The 24,605-nt window shown below is 39.0% G+C and overlaps 1 protein-coding gene across 1 annotated transcript in view; it reads left to right on the top strand.

Annotated features, from left to right (window-relative positions):
- Nucleotides 1-24,605, top strand: part of KIF26B (kinesin family member 26B) — a 276,267-nt gene that overhangs the window by 213,809 nt on the left and 37,853 nt on the right. The window contains exons 6-10 of the mRNA XM_058836915.1: nucleotides 1,181-1,387; nucleotides 3,030-3,123; nucleotides 5,229-5,491; nucleotides 8,170-8,353; nucleotides 12,828-12,987. Coding sequence (XP_058692898.1) covers nucleotides 1,181-1,387; nucleotides 3,030-3,123; nucleotides 5,229-5,491; nucleotides 8,170-8,353; nucleotides 12,828-12,987 — 908 coding nt within the window. The remainder of the gene's footprint in view (nucleotides 1-1,180; nucleotides 1,388-3,029; nucleotides 3,124-5,228; nucleotides 5,492-8,169; nucleotides 8,354-12,827; nucleotides 12,988-24,605) is intronic.

The raw sequence follows: 24,605 nt of genomic DNA, 5'->3' as shown, positions 1-24,605 counted from the left end.
CAGCTGATTTATTTGCATGTGAGATGAGCTTGGGTCAGCATGAAATGAGACCTACATACAAAGAGCACCAGTCTCAGTGAGACCAACAGGAACTGCAGCCCAGCTTCTTGGGCTACAAGCTCCTCCTGGAATGCGTCTGCTGTTCCAGCAGCAGATGTGCTCCCACCCTATGCTGACATGACCCTTTGTGGTCATTTGCATGCCAAATGTGGGTGGGTTTGATAGAAGTGACATACGATTAAGGAGTATTAACATAAAAGTTCTGTCTAGTTCTAGTTGGTGTGAAAGCCAGTCTGCTCTAGGAGAAGGTGTGTGCAGGTGTGACTAGAATTGGCAGAGGTGATGTTTGCCCTCCAAAGTCAGGAGCTGACATGCCTGCAGATGGTGAATTTATAGGGAAAACCAAAGCTAGATTGATTGTCATCAGTTTTACTTATATCTAAATTGCTTACCAACTCAGCTAAGGATACAGCATAACCTCATTAAATCTATGAAGATTTATTTTTGTATCAGGAATAACGTCTTATTATGTAGCTATTTAATGAGTTATGAGCTAACATGTTTTAACAAATCTTTTATCGCTTATTACATGCACTCCCTTGATGGTAATTTCAAAATCTGACCATTAAAATGGGACTCTTTTCACAACTCTTTGATGATGGCACTCAGAGCTCTGCATTTCATTTTTGCGTTTGGATTAGAATTGTAAAGGTGTAAATTATAGATTTGGCTTTTATGGGCTCTTATTGATCAGGCTGCTTGGTAGAAACCACAGCAGTTCTGAAAGCTTAGCAGTCTAGAATACCTTTCAGCTTTCTTAATTGGGCCACCAGGGTACAGTTAATTTTCAATTTATATTGAGGGTAAGACAAGGTGATGTAATACTTCCTCATTGTACTTGAGTAGCATTGACACTAAAACACCATGATGTGCATTGTAATTCTCAATACACAAGTTGCTTGTTGAAATGGATTGAGAGTTCTGGCTTCATTCACTCCGTAGTTTATGACAAATTCTGCCTTATACTTCCTGCATGTTCACTGACTTCCAGTGAGACACTAGCTACAACAAACATATATGGTTTGGTCAAATGTAGCTGGAAAATTCACTCAACATACCAGTTGCAGAACAACTAACAGACTAATGAATTGTGCTCGTCTTTTTGTGTGTTTGCTGACAGGTCAAAGTCATGGTGCGCATTTCTTCCACGCTTGCCAGAGACACGTCTGAGTCCAGCTCTTTCTTAAAAGTTGACCCCCGTAAGAAGCAAATCACACTGTATGACCCATTGGCCTGCGGAGGTCAGAATTCTTTCCAGAAAAGGGGCAGCCAGGTTCCACCCAAGATGTTTGCGTTTGACGCAGTTTTCCCTCAGGATGCATCACAGGTAGGCCCTGTATGATTGGAAGAGTTATCTAAGGAGCAGCATGCACCAGAGACAAATTGACTTCTGCTGCAGCAGTAGTACTTTCAGTGGACTTATATGAGGGCTGCATTTGATCTGCCTGATCATCAATAATGAATTTAGTTTATTAAATTTTAGCTGAATAAAGGTGTGTTTTCTTTATTCTTTACTGTAAATAATTTCTCCTAATATTATACATTCAATAAATGTGTTAAATGGTGCCCAATAAGCAAATCCTCAATATTAACAACTTACTTTGTATTATAAAATATTATTGTTTGGTCTTTACAGAGGTGTGATCAGAACTACAGTTCTCTAATATAGTCCTCTATTAACTAAGGGATCAAGGATTATTTTTACAGTGTTCTATTGTACAGTTTGCAATAAGAAGATGGGGATTTTAATCCACAAGTCTTTATTTACGAGTATGCATTCAAGTTTCTTATTAGAAACTTATTATTAAACTTCTTTTATTAGACTTTGGTTGATGAACTATTGTTACCCAAATGTCATGAGGACAGCAAAAGAGTAAAGTAACATTTGCAAAGTATAATTACAAAAAAATACTTTTTTTTTGTAATTACAATTTTGTAAGGCTGGCTCTGTATTCATAAATCAAACAGAGCTAGAACACTGGGCCATCTAAAATAATGTCCCAGAATTGTATCATTAGGTCACTCCCTCACCTAGTCTTGGTCCAAGCAGTTAGCATCTTGCAGACTAATGCCAGGATGCAGTTCAAGAGCTGGCCTGTGAACAGTCCCTTTCTTAGCCCATTTTATTTTCTGGTTTAAAGATAGTCTAGAAGTAGCCATGAACCAGGGTGAATTTACCTGATATGTTGTCAGATTCAAAGTGCTTCTCATCAAGGCCTAAACTGTGAATTCCGATTGAGTTTCATTCGCTGTTAAGCAGTTGCTGCAGGAGCACTGTTTACCATTCAGTCTGCTTGAACTTTAAATCCAAGAATGTCCGGGGTAAATTTCTGTGTTGTACTTAAAATACTGCTACAGTCTTCAGAATGGAGCCTACTACTGCAGAAAGCTGAGAAGACTCATGATGGCAAGTCACCTAGCTAATTCCAAAGAGGCTGTTTGTTTCTTTTACATCCCTTACCCACATGCTAGTGGAATTGAACTCAGTCCATAATTGAGAGAATAATTGACCCTGCAAAAATTCCTCAGTGTTGGATTTTTTTTTAATCAAAACTTTTAAAATCCTTTTTAAAAAACGTTTTTTAAAAAAACTTTTAAAATTTTATTTTAAAATCCTTTGTATGGGCAGTTCTAACAAGCTAACTACATCCCCATACAATATGTGTATTTTTTTTAACCGCACAAAGGATGTTGATGTATCAGCAAATGAAACTTATTTGATCCAGAGCAAAAGTCCTGCTTCATGTGCTTGCACAAGTAAAGCCATTCCCATCAACAGCACAGGTCACATGAATGAGACAAGCAGGATTAGATTTTTTGACACTTCAACATGGTATCTGGAGCAGGGAAGACATTACTACCACTTTCTGGTGAAAATAATGATTTTCCTTATTATTGTTAATGCTTTTGTTTTCTTTCTTTCTTTACTGTTTTTTTCATTCTTTTTTTTTCCCCAATACCTGTGACAGGCTGAAGTATGTGCTGGGACTGTGGCTGAGGTGATCCAGTCTGTGGTCAATGGGGCAGATGGCTGCGTGTTCTGCTTTGGTCATGCCAAGCTTGGTTGGTATTGCTAAATTTCCCTACTCAAGCAGCAATATAAATATTTTTAACCCAGGATTGCTAGCCTGTTAGGTTAAGGAAAACAAACTTTCATTTGTCTGTGTATATTAAATGTATCTTGAAGTATCTGTGCATCATCTTGTATTACATCTTCACTTCTTGCTTACACATTTATTCACTTTTCTTATTGTGTAAATGTTGGACAGCATGCTCTTTGGAACAGAAGTTACCTTTGAATTATTGCTTCATTTCAGACCTTAAATATTATAGCAGTTTTGTCTTACACTGTCTTCAGTCATTAATGAATGGTCCAACAGTGATTGACAGTTTTCCAAATGAGCTTGGTGTTGCTGAGGGTTTGCCCAAATGTCACTCTGATCAAGCTGTGTACTATGAGTATTCACTAAAGTACTTCATGTTTGTGATGATACTTTTATGGAGTGTGACTGGGCACTCAAATAGTTTGGTTTATACTCTATTCCCTGATTAGGCAATTCACTCATTACTGACCTCTTCCTACTGTATCTCAAATAAATCTTATTCTAATGGTTAACTGAATGTTACTGATGGATCAAAGTTCACACTTTGGACATGCTTCAATAACATGTCAGGTATTCATGGAAGGGCAATAAAAAGGCAAATCATCATCATTAACACACTATTATTTTGAAATAACTGGATTTTGAAAGTAACCACATGTTTTGTTCATGTTTATCTAATTGTACTTTGGCAGTACTGTGAATGAAGTACTTCTTGAAGAGGGGTTTATTGCATGTGTGCAATGATGTCCATTCTTTACTGTCTCAAAGATCCACACATGTACATATATAACTTAGAAGGATAATTCAGTTTTGCAGGTGGTAAAGAAGATCAAGCTATATCAGGCCATGATTATCCCAAATTACAGGCAACAAAACCTGGAGAGAAAGCAGGTCTGGTACGATGAATGGAGCAGGCTGGTGTTCCAGTTACACCAGAAGGCCCCTCTGGACCTTCAGGCAGGAGTGACACTAGGATGAGCTCTTAGACATTTAACCCCCCTGTGACCTGCCAAACACAAGATTCCAAATGAGATGGAAAAGGGAGCCACCAGATAACTCAGGTTATAACTCAGGCTCTCACGAGTGCTACATGTCCTTTAGAGAGCTATTCTAGCTGGGGTTTTGCTGAAGCATGAGTTGAGTCTCTGCAGTTGCTTTGTTAACCGCACCACCACCATTCCACAAACTATGGACCTACCCACACCTTGACACAGACATTGCATAGAAGTATTTTTTTCACTGATCTTTTTCCACATAGATTCAACATAAGAAATGAAACAAGGTAAAGAAGACACAAGTACTTGCCTGGAAGGATGTATGCCTTTATCATTTGGCTTATAAATTTACGAGCTTTAGAAAACTTACCCAAAAACATTGTATATAGTGACATCTAAAGCAGTTTAAGATAGTACTCTGTGTCTATTCTTAATCACCAAGCTTTTACAGCAAAGACAAGCCAGAGTCATAATTGTGGAGTTAAAAAATACCTAACCAGGGGATGTTTTTGACCTAGTTGAAATTTTAATTGCTGTGGAACCACTTCTTCACCAAGTGATCACATATACCTGGTTGGTTTTGGGGATTTTTTTCTGAATGAAAAAATAAAAATCTGTGTGAATCTGGGACCAGGTTTATGTCAATCTCAACTCCAGCATTTGAAATACAATTTAGTCCTTTGAAGTAAAATGGTATTGAAAGAACACCACACTTACAGTAGTGAAAGTAGAGGCTTTTAGAGACCATGGAACTCCTGCTCTGCTCAATTCCCCCCATGATTCAATCACCTTGCTGCAGCATTGCGAGGTGGGGGCCTGCAGCACCCTGCCTTGGGAACGGGAGATGTCAGGGGAATGCCTGAGGTAATGATTTTTGAAAAAAGCTCAAGATTCCATCTGCATTTTCCCTGTCCTATTTGTCAACCTGCCTTTATTTTCCCATTTCTGACTGTCCTTGTTGTAGTGAAGTTGTTTTCATGAAGCTGTGCAGGATAATTCTCTCTTAGCAGAAGGCTGTCAAGGTCCTGAGAATGATGTTATATTTTCTTCATCCCCCCATTCCTGACAGGGAAGTCATACACCATGATTGGGAAGGATGATTCCATGCAAAACCTTGGAATAATTCCTTGTGCCATCTCGTGGCTATTCAAGTTGATTAATGAACGCAAAGAGAAGACAGGAGCACGCTTCTCGGTCCGGATTTCTGCAGTGGAAGTGTGGGGGAAAGAAGAAAATCTGAGAGACCTGTTGTCAGAAGTGGCAACAGGCAGCCTGCAAGATGGCCAGTCCCCAGGTGTCTACCTTTGTGAAGACCCCATTTGTGGCATGCAGGTGAATCCAAGATTAATTTTACACTAAACAAGTAACACGACTTTTTTTTGTTTTTTTCTGGTGCTATTGAGATGGTTCAAATTCAAGAACTACCCAGAGCATAAAGTTTATAGACTTGAAAGTGTTTACTTTAAAACATGGAAGAACTTTATGACCTGCAGCTGCAGGGCCATCTGCTCTCCTGGCCTAAATATTTGTACCTCTGATATATCTGATACTGAGTAAGAGCTTGTGTTTGTAATAAAATGTGAAAACATTCAGTGAAAACAAAAATTCACCTAATTCTTTAAAAAAACCCCCAAAAAACCAAAAGTGTAATCTCTCTTTTGAAAAATAACAATCTAAAATATTTTCAGTACTGCAAAAATTGCTCTAGGCCATTAATATGGCTGTTTATTTTTTTTATAAACTGCATTATTTATAGCATTTGCATTGGCAGTGTTGTAGGGATCATTAATTGCTACTTATTAATTGCTGCCAAAAAGTAAATTCCTGAGCTGGGCAAGTCAAGAAAAATTCAAACTCTTCTCAGGTTTGGAGTTTTAGCAGGAATGAGTAACTGGTTCATCTGTTTTCTGGGTAACTATAAGAAATTCTCAACAGCCCTTTTTTTTCCTCCTCTCATGGTTTGAGGGGAAAAGAGACCTATTCTTTCATTTTGCTGTTTGTGAGGGAATAAATCTGCTTTTTGTATGAGTAGATGAAGAGGGAGCAAAAGAAGGTGCTGGAGCTTGAAAACATTCTTTCAGCTTGAAAGGCAAAGGCTGCTTCTCTCGAGAACCTGCAGAGCCCTGCTTATTCCAGAATGGGGAATGGAGGGAGAAGGGAACAGACCTACAGGGTCATATATCCTGTATCCATCTCCAAGCATCTAGAGATCATGACTCACATCCACACGAGTCATGAACTGTGATATTTTAAACAGCAAGTAATAAATTTTGTGTCTTATCTCTTTGTGGTTTAAGCTTTTTAGGCATACTTAGGTTATATTTTCCATTCTTTTGCATTCTGCCTCAGGACTATTAAGTTGTGTTTTGATTTTAAATAACAATTAGGGTTCTTATTTTCACTTAACTCTTGACTTCAGCATTTCATGAAATACTTACTGTATCACAAGAGATCTCACCCTCTGGTATCCAGTAACTGGTGCAGTCTAATAAATATGCGAGACTTGAGTCTGCGTAGTTCCCATTGGGGTGATGGATGGCTCAGTTAAGAATTTGCATATGTATGTTGCATGTGTTACGTAACCATGTCACAATCAGCATCTCCTCAGAGATTAATTCTTTACTAAGGTATTTTAGCACAATAGCAATAATAAAAAATATTCCATTATGGTAGCTTATTTTCAAACAGATACAGACAGTACAGCTATATACAAAATGAATTATTTTAGATCAGTGAAGAAGAGGTAGCTCTATGAGACATTTATGTATCTCTGCAGTGTGAAAGATTGAATTAAATTGCAAGGAAAGAAGTCTTTTTATGTGTGCTTACAAGACATTCTGGAGTCAAGTGTCGTACACCTGAGTTCTCCAAATCCTCAGATGAAGGGAGGATATTATATTATAGCCATACAGATATGCAGAATCAGCAGTGTGTATAGCAAATGAGTGATCACCATATGTCATACTGTCTGTCACTGGACCTTTCCAAGTATGCACATTTTCTTGTTGCTTACATTAGCAGAATCAGCCCACAGACTGGCCTGCCTTCTGCTGGCCTTGCTAACTCCTTCCTGACCCACTCCCTCTTTCCTGAGAGAGCTCAGACTTCAGCTGTGTCACTGAATCCTATGCACAGCCTCAGCTTTATCCTCTCCTCAAGGATAAAGGTCACAAAGTGAAAACAGAAGCAGTCTTTGGGAGAACTCAGCTGTCAGCTACTATATAGCCGGGGAACAAACTCCATGAACAGGGAGCTCCTTGCTGTTTTTATGCCAGACAAGACAAATCTATCCTATGGGCTGTAGGCCAGTTCTATGTACTGCCAAAACTAATGCCATCAGATTGCACAGTCATATGTCCCTTGCACAGACAGCCTAGTCTTAGGTGCCATGAAACACACATTCATCCCTAATGTTAGGAGGGGTTAACAATATCTGCCCTCCTATGCTGTCTGTCACTTAGGAGAGTTAAGAGCAGGCTGGTGACAGGGATTGAGGTCCAGTAAATATGAATGTTTGTACATTACCTGCCTTGTTCCATTTGATGGATTGCCCTGGCTTGTGAGCAGCTGCGTAATAAACTTGTGGTGAGCAGGTGTGTAATAAACTTGTGGTATGAGGAAACAAGGAGAAGGCTTCTCTTCTGGGCCGCTCCTCATATGCCATGGGGCAGGACACAAGGTTCAGTCCTGTTATTTTTGAGATTTATCTGTGGACTGCTTCCTTCTAACACTTTCTGAAGGGTAACACGTAGCCCTGCCTCTGCTGTTTTCCACCAGCTGTTGAGTTTGGGATTGACGTGTCTTCCACAATTTTTTCCCCACTTCTAGCTATGAGGGCTCCTGGAGGGCATGCTGCTACCACTGCCAGTGTCAGGAGGGTCTCATTCCATTGGGAACCTCCTCCTTTTTGGTCCCATTAGAAGCCAGTGTATGCACACTGTATGTTGATTGCAGGAAGTTGTTACCTGTTTGGGAATTTCTCAGCCATTTCTCCCTGGTGTTAACTGCAGCTTCAGAATCAGAGTGAGCTCCGTGCTCCTACGGCAGAGAAGGCCGCCTTCTTCCTGGACGCCGCCATCGCCTCCCGCCGCAGCAGCCAGCGGGACTGCGCTGAGGAGGATCACCGCAACTCCCACATGCTCTTCACGCTGCACATCTACCAGTACCGCATGGAGAAGAGCGGTAAAGGCGGAAGTAAGCTGTCGTCTTGCTCCTCTCTGTCTCCTTCAAGGATGCCTGGAAACTGGGGCTTCAAACAATATTCTTTAGTGGTGAAAATCAGCAGAGTTCTCCATGGGGAGGGGCCATTCATACAAGCAGGCTGTCCCTGTGCCTGGTGAAGACCCACCAAAAGCCATTATTACCATTACTTGTTGTTGGGAAGGTAGAATTAGAAAGAAATTATAAATATGACTCTTTAGCCCGAAAGGCTAAGGAAGAAATACAAATGATAGCACGGTTTGAATAATTCAAAGAAACCTGGCTGGTATGCCAGAACACATTCTTTCCTGCAATAAAACCAAGCTGAGACCCCTCATCCCAGCCTTATAAGGAAAGGTCTGAAGGACCCTGAGATAACTAAAAATATGCACAAACAGCGATTTCTATAGGTTGCACACAAATGTTACTGTATTAGTATACTTAGAAAGATTGGTTAGTGAAGGAATAGAATATTCAAATGGGTAGATTATATAAGTAATTGTGAAAGAGGGTTCACTCTCTTGGTCTCTCTCTTGCTACTCTCTTGCTACACTCTTTTAGCCCTCTTGCCTCACTCTTTCTACACTTTCTACATGCTCTTTTTCCCCAGCTCTCTCACTTCTGTTCTGTTACTCTCTTTCTTAGCAATCTTAAGTCTTGAGCTCATGTATTCGTATTTTACCCTCTTTTGTATTGCTCTCTCTGAGCGTGCTTTGAGCTCTATCTGCTGGCTCATAGCAGGCTCTCTCTCTCTATCCCATGCCCTGAAATAAACTTCTAACACCTAACTCGATTATAGAGGTCTTTGCTGTGTCTCTGACCATCCACCCCAAAAGCGTCTCCTACAACTTGTCATTTTAGTTGCTCTTGTGGAGACATTGACAGCTCTCAGCCATGTGCGGGCCTCTGCATCTGAAAAAAAACCACGTGCTTTTCAAATTGGCCTTAATTATTATCTTCACAGATAGCACTGAGGTCATGGATTAAAATATTGTGGTGACTGGAATTCTTTTCCACCCTTATATTAGCTGTTCTTTGGCACCTAAATAGGGCAGTGTGTGTGGAAGCTGATGCTGGAAATCCATACACTGGGAAGCTGATGTTGACAACCCATAAACTATACTCTTGGAGATACATGATATTTTAGTTGCTGGCCCAACTATGTGTGCACAAAGGACTCCTATGGTTCTTTGTAAAGGGTCTGGAGTTTTCAGATAGGCTTGTTCCCTCTGCCAAGTATGCTTTCACTGGCTTGTGTCTTTACTTCCATATCCCGCTTTTAAATGAGGAAAAGGTGCTTCTATGTGTACTTTTATGTTTCTATAATTTTCAAAGCTTTCTTTTTCCTCACACCATTAATATTTTTTTATTATAATTGGCTTCTGTTTCAAGTCTCCCAAATTGTTTATGACTGAAGATATACAGAGAGGGGTTTTTGTAAGTAAATTCCAATGATAAAAGATTTGTATAATATAGGAAACACCCTCACTGAAAAAGAAAACTCTGACATCAAAATTCTTTATTTTTTTTTTTAATAATCATTTTTTTAAATGTTTGTTTGAAAGACACCAGAGACATCTTCTTATTTAAATTTATGGGCTTAAGCAATTCTGCAGAAACAGCATATGTTTCATCTCCTGGCTCTGCATAGGTTATTGGTAATAAGGAATAGATTGCAAGGCATGATATGTAGTGGGTGATCACCACTGCAGTATTAATGTCTAATGTTTAAATGAAGGAAATTTGCATTGACTGTACTTATAGGAGAAAAAACCAGAAAGTTGCTCTGAATGGAAATGCGGCTTGCATGTATTTAAGTAATAACCCCTGTGGAATTGGCAGTCAGAAATCTCAATTATCTAAAGGTTTATTAATTAACCACCCTGTGGTGGAAAGGAAGACAGTGAATACTCAAACAGACTGGTTTGTAGGAATAAAATGGCTGATTTTGAGGGAATAATTATTGCAATTATTTAATGCTCCATAATTTTTACTACACGAAAGTACCTGTACACAGTCCTTTTCTACTACTTTCAAATACTGTTACTAAAAGGGAAAACATTATTTTCTTATGGTTATCATTTCAGAAAAAGAAGACACGATCCTGTTGGATTAGAATAGAATTGAGAATAGAGTAGAATTTGCCCACTACCTCTAGTTATATCTTTGTCTCGTGGCCATAGCACGCTCCTGTCTTCAAGTTCCCATATCTGAGTGGCCTTACAAGCTAGGCAGGGTCAGATCCCACTGATAATTGAACGAGGGGGAATTCCAGCTGCTCAGAAAGGGCGCCTAGTGATTATCACAGTCTCCTGCTGTAATGAAGGACTTCTGAGAAAAAAACCCATGAAGATAGTAGAGATATATAGATTCCAGTAACAGGATTAAAAAAGGATAGGAAGAAAGGGGAAAAAAAAGAAACTCAGCTTCTAAGGGATAAGAGATTAAAGGGCTGGCTAACGTGTGATTTTGGTAAAAAATGACTGTTAGAATAAGGCTTTGGTACTGTACTTACTTCCTTGTTAGATTCATTACCAGGAATGTCATGAAGCAGGCTTAGCACCATTGAAATAAATGACATTGTGGCAGAACTGGATCACTGTCATTTTTCAGCTGTCAGCTCTGCAAAGTCTCTGTGACCATAGGCAAAACAAGTGTTAAAATGTTCCACTTCTTTCTCTATAGTAGCCAGGCACATTAGTGGATAACTTGCCTAACAAATAACTTCATTTTCAGATTAATCAAGTGGATCTACAGTCTTAAAAATATTACTTCAACATGTAAATAAAATAAGAAAGAAACAATTGTTAAGTTACCTTATTCTGGATTTCCTCAAGTTGTGTAATAGGAGTGTATGTGGAAACAATATGACAGCTTTTGAAAGGTAGTGATTTCTTCCATTTTCGTTTGTTTCCCTGACATCTGGTAATCTTAGCAGCAGAAATATTTATTATATATGATTCAGTACAGTCACCTACAGACATTTGGAGTAGCAATTAAATACATTTCTTTGTTTTTCTAAATAAATGACTGGGAGACACTCAAGTAAGGAATTCCAGACTTCTGAGGATAGTGGTTAGAGGACTCAGGACTCTTTAAGGGTTTTAAGGACTCTTAGAGGGGAGACAAAGGTTCTCCATGATCAGAGGTTCAGGTGCCTTACTGGTTCCCCAAGGCAGCCTGATTTTCTGCAGTCAGTGCAGGAGCCCTTAGTGTCTGTGGATACTTTCTGGTGAGAGGAATACATGGAAGTCCAGTGTTGCATAACACCTGATAGAGCTGAAGAACTAAGAGGACTTTAAAGCAGCAGAAGTCACTGTATTTGAACAATTGCTGACAGCAATACTGGATACACTTTTGGAATATTAGTCACAAATCCCATAGGAGGTCTTCTGTCTTCATTCATCTTCTCTCTTTTTTCTTACCAAATGTGTAAGTTGAGATCCTGTGTCAAAATGGCTTTGAATTAACTTGCATAGAGGTAAACTCAGATGTGAAAGTATTTCTGCTGCTGTTTAAGGTGTGTTTGTGCCCCCATATATTGATACTACCTCTCTCTTCCAATCTAGTGAATCTGTTCTATTTTAGACCTATTGAGTTAAGATCCTAAAAATAAATCTGCCTTTTCCTATAGACTGCTTCTAAACTAACTCTTGAGAATGGGGAGGCATGGTCCCAGATCAGATGCAAAAAACTCAGCTAGGAAATTGTCTTGAGATGGTAGAGAGCTAGAAGCACTTCTGTTAAAGTCTACATAGTTCCCATCCCGGATTCATAAGGTACCGTAGACTTTTAAATAGAACAAATGCTATCAATCTTGGTGTTTCATCTTTTCACTCTGGAAGTACTGTGTTGATGCAGAGTAAACAAGAAAAAAACCCATAAACATCTATTGCTGGTTTTATAGAAACTGTTCTTAAACAGAGGTGCTACGTCACAATCCATCACCCATGTCTTGGCAAACTTTTCTTAGCTGTAATGATCCTGTGAAAGTATATAGACTTGAAGAAAAGTTGAACACCCCACAGATGCCACAGTGTCTTCTTAAGATACAGTATTCAGGATGGGAAAAATAAGAGAAGTATCCTTGCTTACTAAGTAGGAATTCCCAGCCTGTAGTTTTCCAGACAGAAAAACAGTAGTGACAGAGCCAGAAAAAGAGCCAACTCAGGTACAGGCTAATAGAGCTATATTTAAAAAAAATATAGTCACATTGGTGAGTTAAGCCTGCAGGACTGAGTACTCAGCAATTTTTAAGCAGGTGCAGAGTAGGCAGCAATGTACAGCAGTGTACAGCCATGAAGGCTGACAGTGCATTGGCAGGACCCCTACAGCCGTGTCTGCTAATAGGAATTAGGGAAGGCTCCTGGGTTGTTTCATCTTCACGAGTCATGGTGAGTCTTTTGCTTTCCTGGGAAGCTGCTTTTGGAGGCCCACACTAACTGTCTGCTTTCTTTGTTTATGGCAGTGTCTGGAGGTCGCAGCCGCTTGCACCTTATTGACCTGGGCAGCTGTGTGAAAGTGCTCAGCAAAAACCGCGAGGGAAGCTCTGGCCTTTGTCTCTCCTTGCCTGCGCTGGGCAATGTCATCCTTGCCCTTGTCAATGGAAGCAAACACATCCCATACAAGTAAGTGGTGGTCTGGGTTGTGCCTAATGAGAGGATTCTTGAAAGCAGTTTGTCTGTCTGGGCCTGAGGCACATTTGGGTAAGGAGGAAAACAGTCTGCTGGGGTCAGTGCAGCCCAATTGAGCCACGGCAAAAGCTGCCTGCAGTTCAGTGGCACCTTATCTGGCCTTAGGTGGTAGCTACACTGTGTTTGGCAAATAGGTTTCAGAGGAAGAAGCCTGCTGAAATAGGACCCAGTTGGCTGAAAGATCTTCAGGTTTGAAGTTCAGCACATTAGGGTTTTGTTTTCTGTGCCTGTTCAAAGATGTTTTTAATGTTTCAAGGCATATGAGAGGGTTTCATATTTGTTCCAAGGAGAGGAACATTGCTGACATAATGCAGTCCTGTGGAGAAAATTATCTTGCTGTCCATTGTATGGAATTTGCTTTCTTGGAAATACATGTCGAAATGAGCATGCACATTTGTCATGAGATTCCTTCTGTGATATAATGTTACTTTGTGGGGGTTTTTTTATGGTTTGAATCTCATTGTCCTATGCAAAAAAAGAAGTAGGCCCTATTTGCCACAGTAAACCAGTGGCCTTTGCTACTACAGGTGGCTTCTGGGAAACAAGAAGACTTGCTCACCTAGTGGGTGTTCCTTGTGCTCGTTTCTCATCATCAGTCTCCCTATGTGTCATGTGTGCAGGTCTGAGGGGAAGCTTGGATTAATTTTCCAGCCCAGGGAGTCACACTGCCTTCCTATTGAGAAGTTTCTGTTTTGTGGGCAGTATTGCTTTTCTGTAGCCTAGAACCTAGGGAGTAGCAGCTAGCATCATGGGAATGGCTTCCAGTGGCATCTTGTAATCAAACTGTCAATGAATGTCACCATTCATTAGGGACAGGTGAATGACTTCAGGAATTAGGAACAACAGAATGACATGGAGAATGAACCAAGTCATCCACAGAGTAATATTTCAGTCCATGCATTTTACCCTTTTTAGCATTCAAAAGGCTGCAAACATGATCTTTTGCACATGTTCATTCAAGATTGCTTCTTGTTTTTTGTCTTCATTTTGGCAAGTAAAAATGAATTTATACTGGTTATAATTCTGTTTCTCTTCCAACCTTTAGTTTCAAAAATTATTTGGTAGTCTGGACTTAAAACATGCTTAGTGGAAATATTCCATTCCTTGAGCTCAATCAGGCTGGAATTCAGTCAATGACTAACCACATTTCTATGTATAAATATTCATTAAATGTTTTGTGGATCATGCACCTTGTCATAGCATGAAAATAGCTTGAATTCTGCACTTCACAAAGTGTAACTCAGGCAATGCTTATGAAAAACCTGTCTTCTTTCCTGTTGGATTTTATGGATTGAAGAGAAGCTCACCGGTAGGAATACAAAAGATAATGTTAGTAATGCTTGCTAGGCTAGAACTAAACATACAAGGAAGAGTTACCAAATACAACAATTGTCTTTCCTGACAATGACTGACCAGGAGAAAAGCATTACCAAACACATCTTCTAATTGCTATGTGTTCAATCACTTTTTGTTGTGACTCCCAGCTGTTGCACTTGTGAGCCTACACAGACAGAGATGTCAGCATATTTTCTTATCAATGTCTGCAGTGCTGAAAGAAGATCAAAGCTCTCTTCAGGCCACAATCCCCTCTTTGGTTCACTCCTAATAAGAATTCTTCCTATAAGAAGATATTATAGAGTGTAGAGAAGTGGTTGGTCATCTGTAAATCAGTCAATGTCCTGTTTCTAAGAGGACTTTTAAAATATAATTTGAAAAATATACTGGCATATTTTGGAGCAAACCTTTTCTTCCTCTTGCTGAGAAGAATCCAGAAAACAATTTTTTCCCAAATGTGGTCTATTCCTGAGCAATGGAAATAAGAGTTTTGGTGGCTGGATGAGCACAGACACGATTAGCTCAGTGATCCAGCAGTACAGGTGTATCCTGCTCCTCAGTGGAGGAGGAGGAGTCCTTCCCTCAGAGGAAAGGGAATCTGGATGTGCATGTGCTGCATTGTAGAAGAGGCTCAGTACCCCACAGAGACAATATGTGTTCAGTGGCACCTCTTGTTTAGAGCAGTGACTAGCCTCTCTAACTGGGGTAGTTCTCTTTTCCCTAGAGGGTGTTCTCTTTCACTGTTAAATATAAAATTATGTTTTTGTTAACTGCCCTTTTTGAGTAGGGCCAAAGGAAAACAATGGAAGAGTTTTCTTATATGACAGCTCTGCACATTGTGTGTGGTCTCAGTAAATTTCCACAGAGCATCAGACAAAATGGAGCATCTTTTCTGTATCTGAGCTATTAAACAGCCATTAAGTATTTTATGGCAGGCTGTCAGTAGGCGCTTCATGGCTTCCTGGGAACCTGGAAACTCACAATGCATAATTTTTATCTTACTGCAAAAATTTGGTTCTCTAAACTCTGAGAAGCTTCAGGCTCTTAAATTCACTTCAGTTTTGTATACAGCTTTATCTCCACAGGTAGTAGTTGTAGAGAAAAGCTTGCTCAGATTCATAGCTGGTGTAAGCAGATGCCACTGCATTGCCTTCAGTGGTATCTGTGTTTGTGCCAGGGATGAATTTGCTTCTCCACCTGCAGTCTCTATGAGAAACACATGCTGGTTTTCAGCACATGTTGCTTTTCTTTCATTTTTACCCATAAGGCTAAGCCTTGGAAACCATTCAGCTGGAATCTTTCTCCCTTGGGAAGAGCCCCCCATACACTCCCATTTTGGGAATAGTAACAAAGATTTATGCTAGCTTTAGAAGGAACTTGTTTTCTGAAGTTGTAAGAAAGTCATGTAGAAATTCTCAGACATCAAATAATATGGCTTGATATGGTTTTGGGGCACTTGTCTTGTATTCAAGTGAAATTTCACTTGGATGTGAAGATGGGACAAGAATCCATACGGGGGCAAATACTTGCAGCTAATGAGTGACCAGACCATGATTTCTGGGAGTTTGTATATGTCATATATGAGCTTTTAATCTCTCTAACCTCTGTCTATTATTGTAACTATTTCCAGACCTGTTTTGAACCTTAGAAAACACATTGTTCTGTCATGGGATGAACCACTGAGTTCTTCCAGCTCAGTGTCATATATAAAAATAGAATTTTTATTTGATTTAAATACATTGCCATTTTATGTCACCACCATGAGGTATGAATAAATCCTTCAGACGATTGGGCAAGAATTATTTTCCCCATGGGAATGTCAAATATCTTCAAAAAAATTGGAAAGGGGCACTTGCAGGCTCAAGGAGGAGCAAGGGTGTCAGTTCCTGGATTGACCAAATATGATTTGGCTTAGATTTGCTACAGAAGGTTTTTGCTAGATGCAGTAATTGTTAGTGCCATTTTATGTTTTTAAGAGTATTTCAGTTTTATGTTTGTGCTGCATTATCTGCCTCTGATTTCCAAGATGAATGTGTTTTAAACCCTCAAATGAATACCCATTTGCACAAACTCCAGATACTGGTTTATATAGCTCACTATTCAAAAATTACTCCAGTTGCTAGGCAACATGGGTGGTGATAATTCATGGTAATGCTGTTTTGGAAATAATCATTTTTATGCATTTTAATGACTGTGAGAATATAAGAAGACTGTTTAGAAAAGTGCAAGGCTGTATGAATTTCTCTTCCAGAAATTGTTGCTTGTTTTATTTAATGGGCTTTTCTCTTAACGTGCAGTCCCAATGTGCTAGTGTTTCTAGAGGCATCCTGTATTTTGAACTACATGCTTATGCTTATCCAAGGAGGGAATCTTGTCTGTAAAATAGATGGGTGTGAGTTAAAAGCATGAATTTTGTTCTTGGCACTTCTGCTTCTCTGTCATATGGTTGCATTTCCTCCCAAATCTTACATGCTGGTATTGCTTTATTCAATCCTATATGCAGAAAATAAAATTTTATTAAGTGACTAGTGCAAGGTTGCACAAGAGGCTTCTTGGCAGAGCCATGTAAGATCTAATCTGGTGCTTAAAGCATGGGTTAATCCATTCCTTCTTTCTGCATGACCTTTGGAAAATAATTTATTCAGGTGTTTATTTCTTTATTCACATTTATAAAACTGAATTAGAAAAAAATCAAATATGATTTGTAAAGGGCATTCAGAGTTGGCAAAAAACACTGTGTACTTTTTCATTATTGCTAGGACTGTTACCCTATTTTTCCCCTTTCTTTAGAGTTAATGACTCACATAAATAGTCCTAATGGCATGCAGAATATGAGGGGTCTTTTGGTCAAATGTAGAATATTATTGTTTTTAAGTAAAGAGAAAGGGAAAAGTGTTGGATTATAGTGTTGTGGTATACTAGTTTAAAGAATGAGTTATATGTCACATATTTTCTTTAAATTCTTAGTTAATTATGGGAAAAAATGAAAATGGGGTTTGGATGGATCTAGTACCTCAGTTTCTTTTCTTAGTTAGACAGGTGTATCTATGTATGGTTGTTACATCTTTGTAAAAATCTGCATGTGAGAAGAACTGAAATGCCAGGTATCTTGTTCACATGTCATGCCTTTGCATTTTTAGCATGAGTTACATTATTTTTCTGAGAAAAGATGTTAGGATTTTCAGAAATATGTTAGGATTTTCTTGGGCAATAATTTGTATTAGTACTGGAGATTTCCCTCTTATTTATGAGCTTGTACTAAGTCCTACATTTGTTGAATTCACACAGCCATGTCTGCTTACTAGATCTAAGAATTTAACTACACACTTGAACTATATGTCAAATGAACAGCCTATTAATGGTTACTTCATCAGAACCTGAATATAAACTATATGTTTTTTTCAAACTAGATTTTTTTTATTTTTTAATCAAGAAACTTGAATCTCTTTTACTTTCCTCTGCTTCATCTGTATCTTCTATTCCTTAACATTTGCACCTCCTCAATGTGAATATGGTACAAAGATCACAGCCTCAGAAAAAAAATCTGGTGTGCCCTTCAGGATCTCTGGTCTTTTTGTGATATATATGTTCTGAATATACTAGAAGTGGATGAAAAACTGTTTTGCTGTTTCACTTGAGGAAATGTGAGAGCAGAAGAAGGGGGGAGGAAATGAGGACATGAGAGACAGCTGAAACAGAACCACAGGGCTGGGAAATGGCCTGAAATGAATGGGAAAGCTCAAAGAGACCCTGAAATTATGTGTAGAGGAGACAACAATCCACAGAAGGGAACTGGGAAGCAAACAAGGAAGAAGAAATGGGCCTATTCAAAATGAAAAATAAGCCTAAGAAATACCCCTGAATGATTCAATTGTAGGAGAGTGTAGGAGAGTGGTCAATGGACGTTTTGTTGAATATGAAATAGTTCCTAATTAGCTATCAAAAACATGGTCTGCTCAGGAAAAAAAGGATTTTTCCATGATATTTTTGTCCAGGTCATGTGGACTAGAACCTTGGCTATCAGACACTGAAGCCACTGGAGCAATGCCACCTTGTACCAGTGGAGGACCTGGCCTTAGGCACATGCCCTTTGTCAATGGGCAGGTGCAATGCAGTGGCCTGCAAGAGCAGTGAAACTCTGTCAGCATGAATATAGTGAGGACTTGGAGCATCTGGCAGTTATGTCCACCTCTGGGGTTTTTCTGTATCTGACAGTTTCTTAGGTTGAATTTCTGGCAATTTCCTTCTTTATTCCAGGGAACTACATAAAACAGGTGGAGTCAGGGATGCTTGGTTTGTGAGTGTAGGAAAACATCCTGCATTTTATTAGAATAATTTGATCAGCAGCTTAGGAGCATGCAGATGATGGGTTTGCTGTTGTAGTGTTCACCAATGATGTACTTTATTGTAGAGTCGCTTGTACAGCTGGTAGTGCAGATTTGAGCTTTATCTGCACACATCTTACAGCATTGTGTTTCATCAACTTAATGAGAGGCAGTAGACAAAATCCTCAAAAGAAAAGCTGCATTGGAGCTGCCATTCCCCAGCTTTGGGTTTTCAATTCAGTCCTGCCAGTCCGGCAGTGTGACAAGAATTGGAACAGTGGTGTCTGTGAACATGTGTAATGGGTGCAAGTGGCCATGCTGCATTCACTGAGCCTGAACTCCTGTTGCACCAGTTTTACAACAGACCTCAGCTGACAAGCTCCATTCTGCACAAGCATTCAAGTGAGAAGAATCAGGCCTCATGAAGTATCTCTTTGAATGCTCTTTAAGCCACTCAGCAAATTAGTACTTTATGGATGCTGTAACCAGAAAATAATGATGGACTGCAAAATGAAATGAGAAGGGAAGTGCTGTGGTTTACAGTCAGACTTGACAGCATTTACTAATTGCATTTAAATAGCCATTCCTACAAGCAGCAGATATCTGCATCATGGAAGGACACTACTTCACATTTGGTCCCAGGCCAGCACAAACGTGGCTGGTAATGAACAAGCAATCCAGTAGCGTGCAGTTATTCCTGAAATATAGCTTGAGTGGAACCCAAATAGGCCATTGTGGTAATTTCATACAAAAATTAATCTATACTTAATTCATTAAAATGCCATTTTGAACCTTCTGTCAGGGTATCCAGCAGTTTATTCTCACCTGTTCCACCACTGGGTCAGGCTCAATTGAACATTAATACATTTTCTCTCATAGAAATGTGGTGATAATTCATTTCATGTATAATTGAGCAATTTTTAAATAGTCGTATCCTTGGAATAACTACCTCTTGTACAATGCAGCAAATTATCAAAAAGCATGTAATAATTTTTATTAGACTTATTTCACATTTTTGGTTATCTCCAGTTTCATGAATAGTTGCATATGGATATGATGTGTTAAATTAAATTTCATTTCCATATTAATCCTTCTTTGCTTGTGCAAAACCAGTGTGACTCAAAGCAAAAAGACATTCTACTGCAGTAGACCAAAGAAAACAGCTTTTCTATTTATCTGCCAGTATATAGCTGCTTGTTTGGAGCTGTGCATCTCCTTGCTAAGAAAAGGTTACAGACTGCAGAGAATTTAAAAGAGAAGCAAGAAGAATTATGAAAGGTCTGGAATGAAAGGGTTACTCACCTGGAAGAACACTGTGACAGAAATAAAGTTTCATAGCTTGTAGGGAAAAGGAGGCCTTTGAGAGAAGAGATGACAACTACTCTGTGGTGTTTCAAGGATGTGAATACACACAGGAGGAGAGAATTGTTTCTGGCGAGACAAAGTGGCAGAATGATTTCTTTTTAAGTAATGATGTGGAAGAATATAAACTTTAGAGCATGCTAACAGAGCCTCCTATTAGTGGAGTAGCTACTCAAGAGCTGTAGTGAACACTTGGTAGAATCATTTAAAAGAAAAATAAACTTGTAACTAACAAATATCCTTTAACAATTACACGATAAACTGTTGAAGATGGGTTAACCACTAGGCTTATGCAATTTCAATGCAGAGTTCTGGGTCCAAATCTTTGACAATTTTCAATAGCTCTACTTCCTTTTGATAATTTATCTTCATTCTTGATTGCCAAGTGCATGTGGATGGCTGGCAGTTATATAAATAAACAATAAAATGCGTTCTAGTGTGTCTACTATAATCAAATATGCTTTTAGGAGCCTGAAAACCAGTGGTTAGATGTATTGTTACACTTGCACAATGTTAAAGAAATCCAGAAAGTCTCAGTGGCTTTTTTTTGAGACCCTGCCCTAGCAGGGATATGGGCTGTCCAGTCCATTCCTGTGCTGGGCGATTTAATTCAGTTAACAACTTTTTTTTCTGCCATCATTTAGTTACTAATTTTTTTAAGGTCTCTTTCTCCACAAATTGCAAAATCAAGTTCTCCCACTAGTTGATTCAAAACTCTATGTAAATCAATGGATATCTTTTTATTGGGATTTGGCTTAAACCCACAGATTAGAAAACATGCTTATAGCTAATTAGATGAGATAATCCTCAAATCCTTGCTAAGGGATATTTCATGTTCTGTATTTGATGATTAACAGCTTATTTGTTGAAAGAGGCAGTATGTGTTGAGTTTGTTTGGAATTGAAAGGGACATAATTGATGGAATTGGTGAATGTGAGAACTGCAAAAGTACAATAATCTATTGATTGGTTGCAAATGGGTCTGTGACCACAAATTTGAAGCTCAAGAAGTTTATACAGAAACTTGCCACACAAATAGGGATTTGAGACTACTGAAGTGGCACAAGCAGGACTACTTTGTTTTCCGTGTATATAAATAGTATTTGTGACATTAATTTAAGAATAAACATAACCTTTGTTTACATTTTCTGGGCAAATAGTTGAACATTTTTTCTTCAAACTCCTTATTTTCTTGGACTCTACTTAGACATCACCCTCTCAATGGAGTGTCAGGCCCTAGAAGCTTTTAAGAGAATTGTGTGGTTGTAAGTGGAGGACACTTCAGCCAGTTTGTCTTACTGCTTCAAGAGTATTTGGATGGTATTACAACTGCAAGATGTTTTTTTAAATTGAAGTTCTTATTGTCATAACACATTTGAGAGAAAGGCAATGGAGATAATCCTCTTGTGCTTTTCAGATACCAGATTCTGCTAAATGATCAAAGTTTTTGGCTGGTGGTTGCCTCCAGGTCTATACACAATGAACAGATGTGAAGTGGATTTTTAAAATATGCATTGACTTTTTGGATTTAAGCAGGCTGGTTAGAATTATTTTCTGAAACATGAAAATTACCTCTCTTGTGCCTCAGGATGAACTTGTTAGATTATTTTAGTTTTTAAAATATTTTTTTTATAAGTGCCATCCAGGTGACATGCTTTCTAGCAATATCTGACAAGACTCAGTAAATTAATACCAGACAGAAGACTTAACTGTTTTAGCTGTATTATCTTTTAGCTTTGTTTTGCCTTATCATCCTATCAGAAAAACTGTTCTACCTGCTGTATTTAAAATTATTACAATTGTTTTCCAATGGGTTTTTTTTTGAGAGATGATGGAATTTACTAAATTGTTTTCTCCCTATTCCTTAGTTCATGCTCTTGTTCAGAAACAAAACCTCATTCTCTTTGAAAATCAATGACAAAAAGTATGTCCACACTATCAGAAATATCAGCCCTTGTGGCTCCCTTTGGTGCAGGTGGTTCCAGAGAGCAGTGGTGGCAGCTATTTTGGGTGCTGTTACAGACATCGCTCAGCTCAGACAGCAGAGAACAAAGGAGGGGGGCCCTTAAAAGGTGAGCTGTTAAAAGCACCTCATCATCTCTGTGCAAGTGGGACCTGAACTTCCTTGGAGCAGTCTTTTAAAGATTGAACACAATGTTCATGTCTGCCTCCAGCGATAAATAGAGTAGCAGAATCTTTTGTGCTCCTAGACTGTGCTCCCTCTCTCTTGCAAACAACAGTTTTCACAGTCTCCGAGTGAAGCCTTTCTAAATTACATGCCTATGCAGGAGGACAGGAATTAGATGCAGTATCCAGATCTGCTACCCAGCTGGCATGTATACATAACAAACAAAAATGCTTTCAAAGGTATGGTGTTGAAGGAATAACTGTACTTTTCCGAGACAGAGGGAGTGTTCTGGGAGCTCTGTGTTCTGAGTCATATCATGCCAACATGCACCTCCTGAATCCTGGACATCTCTCTTGCATGTGGACATTACTGGTGTGATGGAGTACAGCTGTTCTCATGTCACAGGAAACTGAGAGTAACTGCTGGAGTTGTAGTGGTTTACATTGATGTATAAACTATGGGGGGAAGGAGGGCTGATGGAGGATCAAACCTGAATAAGATTTGCCTCTGAAAACACATGTGAAAGAGAACTTGTTGGCACCCTACCACACTGTGCTGCAGGGAGATTTGTGAAATACTCCTGGTTTTTTTCAGCTAATGTTGAGGCTGCTTACTGTGGATTGGGTCTTACAGAAAAAGTGAGGGTGTGCTTTGGTAACTTAAAGTCTTTGCATCATACAGAATACAAAATAAGAATGTTAAGCTGGTAACAGATTTTCCTTTCTCTTGCTAGGTGACTGCTGCCATTTTGGATGGTTATGTGCTGTGCATTGGGGTTATAATCAGTGTTTTTTATTGATTTTGTGCTACTCGTGATTGCAGTCTGTCAGGGCTGAAACCAGGGCACAGTCCTTTGTGAGCTCCTTTGCCTGGTATCATTTATGTGTGTGTCAGATTTGTTACACAGGTGGTAAAGTCCTGTGTGTCCAGTTGCAGGTGCCGTGTCCATTCTTCTCACTCTCAATTCCGTGCAGGGAGCCTCATGGAGATGAGGATAGTTTGCAGGAGGTCTCTGGCTGCTGTGAATCTGAATGTTCATGCTCCCTGGAACTGTCACCTTCTTCCCATCAAGGTCAGGGATAGTCCAGGCAGGGACATAATGCTTCTGTGGCACTGTAGCAGAACTCACCTGGTCTCTGGTGGTATCACAACCACATGTGTTAGGTGTACCTAGTTTTTCACATGTAGTTTTTCATCCTCACAAGAAAATTCATAGTTCCTATGAAAATGCTATTATATCATACCCATGCAAAAGACAGTATAAATAATTTTTTAATTCCATTGGCCAGGTTCCATCCATCAACTACTTCTCTGTGGAGCAATACCTGATTCTTTTAAGGAATCTGAACATCACACCAATAGCTGTTTTGACACCTAATCATAGGGAAAACTGCTGTTTCTAAGCATTTTCCTCCCATGGAAGACCAGAGAACAACAGGTAACTGAACAGAGTAACAAACAACTACTAGATCTTTTCAACAGGCAACATTTATCTGTGGGCTATGAATAAAGAATGTTGCAGGCTACATTTGTGTATGAAATTTCATACATTTGTGTATGAAATTATAGTAAGCTAATATTCAACTCACACAGTCATGGTGTGGGTATGTGAGAGCCATTTTGGCCAGCAATTACTCATCTATTTTATGCATTAAACAGCTATGTTATCTCTCTATTGGAACTAAACCTAAATTCAGAACAAAAATAACTGTCTTAATAATTTTGTGTTCATATTAATATGGATATGTTACCAGTGCATTGTTTCATCTCTCAGAAATAAAAATACCAAATATTTCCTACTAATATCTAATCTGTAATCCATATTAGCTAATGAATTCTGTAGACTTCTCTGTGTATTATCCATTAATTTTGCTACTAACTGAAGCTTCATATAAGCTCCTTTCTAAGACTATAATTTGAAAGTACTTCTTCATTTTGCCAGACGCCAACTAAAAAATGTTACCAATGCTTATTGTCATAAAGAAAAAGAGACTTATCTAACAAAGAGTTAAGTAAGGTATTGTAAGTTATATGCTGCTCATATTGTCTTTCATTGCATTTTGCAATGCCTGAATGTGTGAGTAAATTCTCCTTGGTTAACCTCATAGTATGCAACAGGTCTATTTGTACAGTGCTTTTTTCCTTCTGACTCCTGTATTATAGTGAAGGAACATCTCCCAACCCTGTGGTCTGATTATGCTCATATTGAAACTCTTCTGGCACTTAAATTTGAAAACCTTTGCATGTTTATGTACAGAATATTCTTTTGGGAGATTTAAAAATTTGGGCAGAGTAGCAGATCTTCTCTCCTCTTGCTGTGCAGGTTCCAAGAAGGACAGTCATAAAGGATTCTTGCTCCTTCCTCAACAGGAAGAAAAAATCTCTATTGCCATATTTAGGGAA

Source organism: Poecile atricapillus, chromosome 3 (genome assembly GCF_030490865.1).
Source record: "Poecile atricapillus isolate bPoeAtr1 chromosome 3, bPoeAtr1.hap1, whole genome shotgun sequence".
Taxonomy (NCBI): Eukaryota; Metazoa; Chordata; class Aves; order Passeriformes; family Paridae; genus Poecile; species Poecile atricapillus.
The sequence above is the reverse complement of the archived record's forward strand: the minus strand, read 5'-3'. Positions and strand labels throughout refer to the sequence as shown.